This window comes from Ixodes scapularis, unplaced genomic scaffold (assembly GCF_016920785.2).
Source record: "Ixodes scapularis isolate PalLabHiFi unplaced genomic scaffold, ASM1692078v2 PGA_scaffold5__190_contigs__length_132052651, whole genome shotgun sequence".
Lineage (NCBI taxonomy): Eukaryota > Metazoa > Arthropoda > Arachnida > Ixodida > Ixodidae > Ixodes > Ixodes scapularis.
The window spans coordinates 37,281,651-37,286,572 of record NW_024609880.1 but is presented as its reverse complement, the minus strand read 5'-3'; the positions used below and the strand labels follow the sequence as shown (position 1 = coordinate 37,286,572).

The window sequence follows — 4,922 nt, the reverse complement described above, 5'->3', positions numbered from 1 at the left end:
ACAGCATATTGACTAAGAATGTGGCGGTTATAATATGACTATATAATAATTGAATGTTTACAACCAAAACTTGTGCCCTGGATTTCAAATATAAGCAATCGTTATGTAGGGTCAGAAACACTTGCATTGTATATACAATATTTTGCTTTGAATTTGCCGGCGTATGTAATGTTTTAGCTCGGTTACAGACACCAAACTGAACAAAATTCTTCCAGGCGTGTATAACTAGATATAACTAGACATATAACTAGAATCGCGCGCCGCTGGCCGTTCGATTGTGTCTTTTTATGTATTTTATTTTATTTATACATATATACGCGTATAAATAAGGAACACAACGACGACGACGTTGAGGGGATGACACACCGGGCGACGGCAGTGCCTCAATCTGAGCCCTGGTTCCTCGGAAGTGGCAGCTTCTAATTTGAATGGGCTGCCTCCTCGGAGCCTGATGATTCGACCCCAGTGGACCCCAGTGAGCAACAGCGCCATCATGTTCCTGGTGCTCCTTCATGCACCGATCGAACGGCGTGACAGATCCCCATGGCTCGCTGCTGACCCGCCCAACCCACCTCCATGAAATCTGGACTTCTGCGAATCGGACTGCCATCCTCCCCAATACCAAAAATCCATGTCTTCGTCATCATGCATGTATATACTCATCACATTATCACGTTCACTAGACGCGGCACCGCGGGCCTTCGTGGTACGGGCTGCTGCCTTTCCGCTGTGCCGCGGCTCTCCAGAGCCAAATAAATAAAGACCAAATACTAAAGACAAAATGCTTTGCTAACCAACAGCCGGTAGCGCCTTATGGCGAATTCGCGTGGTCATTTCCCGGCAAAATATTTTGCCATATCTCCGCCAAGGGCGTTCGCGTGGTCAAAGGCTGGCGAGTGCGCGCCGTTCGGGTGGCAGTTCTCAGGCGCGTGCTGGCAATTTACCGGCACAATTTTTGCCCGAGCTCCAAGAGCTCGGGCAGCTTGTCTGCCAGACTGTATGTATCCGGTATCGTCATATCCGAATCGGGAAATGGAACCAAACGAAACAATGGTCGCCGATAGCGGGTTCGAGTTGAAAACGAAGCCATTGAGACAGACACCCCTCTGTGGTCCGAGAAAAGACAGCAAAAAAAACGGAGATAAAGATAAAATATTTTAAAGGAAGCTTCCGCAAGATCAGTTTCCTATGGGACACACCGTGTTATTACACCGCTGTAAAGAATCTATTGATAGTGCTGCAGCTCGACATTTGAACGCGCATTGCTATTTTAAAGGGCTGGGTCAAATCAAAATGCTGAGGATTCCTACAAAAAGGTAATAACAAGAAAATGGAATATAAAATGGCGACGCTGGTGAGCCTTCTGGGATCCTTGTAAAATGTCAACAGTTCTTCGAGAATCTAAACAAAATATATTATAATTTGTTTACCCACATCTCAGAGTCCGAATATATGTTGCTGATGCCTACAGCGTGCCTATTGTATCATAAAATAATCGAGGAAGAAGTTAACGAAGTTCACGCGCTACCCAGGCAGACGAAAACGCCAGTTGCAGGCGCTTTGTGTGTGGGTGGAGAGGGTCACGTGGTGCGTCGCTGGCGCGGTTTTCGTAGCCTGTGCCGGCGGCGTGAGCTCGCCGGCGATTGACCACCCGAATTCGCCATTAGAAGAAAGAACAACAGTGCTTCCTCATTTAGAGGATACAAATGCCAAAACTACACCATACTATACTCTGTTTCACCTTGTGTTGTACCGCAGGAAAGGCTACAAGCACGAGCTCTTTGCTCTAGGGCACATCTCGGCGGCACAAGCTCTCGTGCATTAAGGGCAGCTGCCAACTCTATGAGCTCGCGCTTCTAGCCTTCGCTGCGGTACAACATAAGGTGAAACGGAGTATAGTGGCGTACATCACTGAAATAACATACGCAATACAGAAAATAACAGATTGCATCTTGAACGCAAAATGGCAAAATACACATAATTGGGGAGATTTTTCGTTTCTAAAAGCCAAATTCAGAAACCTAAACCAAACTAATGTTTGCTGAATTTCGGGGTATATCGTGCGCATCGTTTCGAAAAAGTATCAAACGAAAACACCACACAAAGCATTTGACGATGTTTCACACCTCGAGACCCTGGCTTGCACTGGCGCACCTAGAGTGGCTCTATGCGCACCGACCGCCGGCGTAGCATAGCGCGTAGTCGTAAAATGTCTGCGACTGATGATGGTGATAGCTTATTTGTCTCCCCCCCCCCCCCTCCCCCCCCCCCCCCCCCCCAAAAAAAAAATAAAAAATAAAAGGCTCGGCGCGGACTTCCCCTCCGTCAGGGCTGAATTCGGCGCTTTGGGCGTTCTGTCTAATCCAAATGAGCGGGTTGGAATGTATTCCCTCTATACTCGGCGACAACTTTTCTTGGCAATGCAGAGGAAGTGGACGATAGCCCACGCACAGCCTTATCCAGCACTCAAAATTGGATAGAAAACACGTGCCTGTACCCTCCACTGCATTGCCAAGAAAAGTTGTCGCCGAGTATAGTAAAGTATTTGGCCAGACGCAAACGGTGAAAATGTGGGAGGCCGGAGAGATGCACAGGAGAGGAGGTTCAGGTAGCGGTCGCGCGCTTTGAATTCTCCGTTTATCTTGCTCTAGGGTGCCTACATGTCAGTCTGTCTTAGAGTTCCTGTATAGGCTCCCTACCCGCTCATTCACACTGGAAGCGGATCCGCGTTCGCAAAGCGGTTGCGAACGCGGTTGTATACAGATCCAGTACAATTGCACGCGCACTTGATGTCATCGAGTGCGCGTGCAATTGCACTGAATCTTTATACAACCGCGTTCGCAAGCGCTTTGCGAACGCGGATCCGCTTCTAGTGTGAATGAGCGGTTAGGGAGCCAGAGTTGCGCGTCTGTTTTCCACGTGCCGCCGCGCCGCTGTTCGCCGGTATCCAATCACGTGAGGAGCCGGATCAAGTGCCGTGCAGGAAAGAAGACGTAGCGCGCGCCCCAGCGTACGTTCCCCCGCTTTCTTCTTCTTCTAAGCGTTGTGAAAGATGGTGGGGGGGGGGGGGGGGGGGGGGGGGGGGGGGAGAGGGCCAATAGTGGTTGCGCACCGGGCGCTTGGTCACTGGCTCTCGGGGGGAGGGGGGTGTGGGGAGAAAGGTTGGGGGTGGAGGGGGGAGATAGAAATAGATTTGTAGAAGGGGAGGGGGGGCAGGCATGTCGGAGTACGCGCGAGGGGGATTAATTTAGTTGCATCGAATACCGGGTGGCCGGGGATGGGGGGCGGGGGGAGTTGGGGGTCCAGCGCTGGAGGCTGGCACGGCGCGGTGTCCGGCGATCAAGCAATCGTCCGGGGCGACCACGTCGTGTGGTGGGAGGTCCCACTCTAGTCCATCCGCGCCGGAGTCCGGGCGCGTTCGTCGAGCACGCGGCAGGTGCGCGCCAAAGCGAGCGTCCAGGGCACGACTGAGCACAGCCGTCAGGGCCCCGCTCCGCAGTCGGCGGGCGCCCGGAGGAAGTTCAGAGGGACCACAGGAGCCCTGTTTCTTCCAGAAAGGTCAGTAGGGCCCTGAGCGCGCGGTCTTTGCCGCGCCGGTCGCCCCTGGGTCTCAGTATTTGTTCTGTGGTGTTGCAGGGCAGCCCCAGTGCGGCGAGGGATGTTGTCATGGCCGCCCGGGCGTCAGCGTGTGCCGGGCAGGTCAGGAGGAGGTGTTCGAGATCCGACCATTCTCCGCAGGTCGGGCATTCCGGGTCGGCCTCGTTGCGCAGGAGATGCATCCGTGCCGGCGTCAGGGCGCACCCCGTTCGGATCCTGTGGACGACTGCGGCGGCTGGACGGCCCGTGCCCCGAGGGGGCTTCGCCGGTCGGTCCCCGGCCGCGTACCGCTCGTCCGGGTGGTTTGCGGCGGCCTCCCGTGCGATAAGAAGCTTGGCGTCGGCGAAGGGGCCCACGTCCGACGTCCGGAACTCGGCGGCGTCATGGACCCGCTCCGCCAGGGCGTCCGCGCGCTCGTTGCCAGGAATCCCGCAGTGGCTCGGGACCCACTGGAACGCCAAGCGGTGGCCGAGGCCGCCGAGAAGCAGAGCCTCACCAGCGATCTCCCGAGCGAGGGGGCATGCCCCCTCGAGCCCGTACAGCTGAGACAGGGCCGCCTGGGAGTCGGAGAGCAGCAGCCAGCTGTCCGGGCGTCGGCTCTTGTAGTGGATCAGGCGCAGCGCCAGAAGGATCGCCGCCAGCTCCGTGGTGGTGCTGGTGGCGTGGAAGGCGAACCGTTCGCCCACGCCCAGGTCTGCCCTCTCCACAAAGACAGCCGCCGTCGACGAGCCGTCGCTGGGCCGCACGGAGCCGTCGGTGTACACCCTTGCCCAGCCGGGGTGGTGCCGCTCGATGTGGTCCTCCGTCAGCTGTTTGGCCACGACGTCGGCCGTCCTCCGTCGAGGGCCCATCCCGTCGACTCGGAGGTGGACAGTCAGTGGATGGGGGTCGGAGTGCAATGGTGGGAGGGGTGTGATCGCCGGAGCAGGGCCTGCGACGTCCCCCAAAACGCACAGAAGCTGCCCCAAGCGCGACTCGGGCCTCTCCGCGATGCGTGCCAGCAGCGGTGCCGCGGACTCGCAGGTGGAAATGCGGATGAGGTGCCCAAGTGCGCGCTTTTGGAGATGGTTGCTGACGGTGTTGGCTCCAGCTTCCGTGTACGTCGGGATGGACGCCGCCGACCTGGATATGCCGAGGCAGATCCTAAGTGCGATCCGGTGGACTGTCTCGAGGTTTGCTGCCTGTGAGGTGTTGAGGCTGAGCAGCGGCAGCGCGTAGAGCGCCACCGACAGCACCAGTCCCTGATGTAGTTGGAGCATCATGTTCTGGGATGCCCCCCAAGTGCTGCCGGCGAGCGACCGCAGGGTGTTCATGCGGCGCCGCAT

The 4,922-nt window shown here is 56.3% G+C and overlaps 1 protein-coding gene across 1 annotated transcript; it reads right to left on the bottom strand.

Moving 5' to 3' along the window:
- Positions 1 to 3,226: 3,226 nt before the first annotated feature.
- On the bottom strand, positions 3,227 to 4,922 carry LOC115315045. The gene has a single exon (XM_040209383.1). It carries the CDS (start codon positions 4,920 to 4,922, stop codon positions 3,522 to 3,524), a length of 1,401 nt encoding a protein of 466 aa, XP_040065317.1. The 3' UTR covers positions 3,227 to 3,521.

Excerpts from the sequence above, each read along its gene's own strand:
- LOC115315045 (XM_040209383.1), bottom strand. The coding sequence starts at position 4,922 with ATGCGGCGCCGCATGAACACCCTGCGGTCGCTCGCCGGCAGCACTTGG.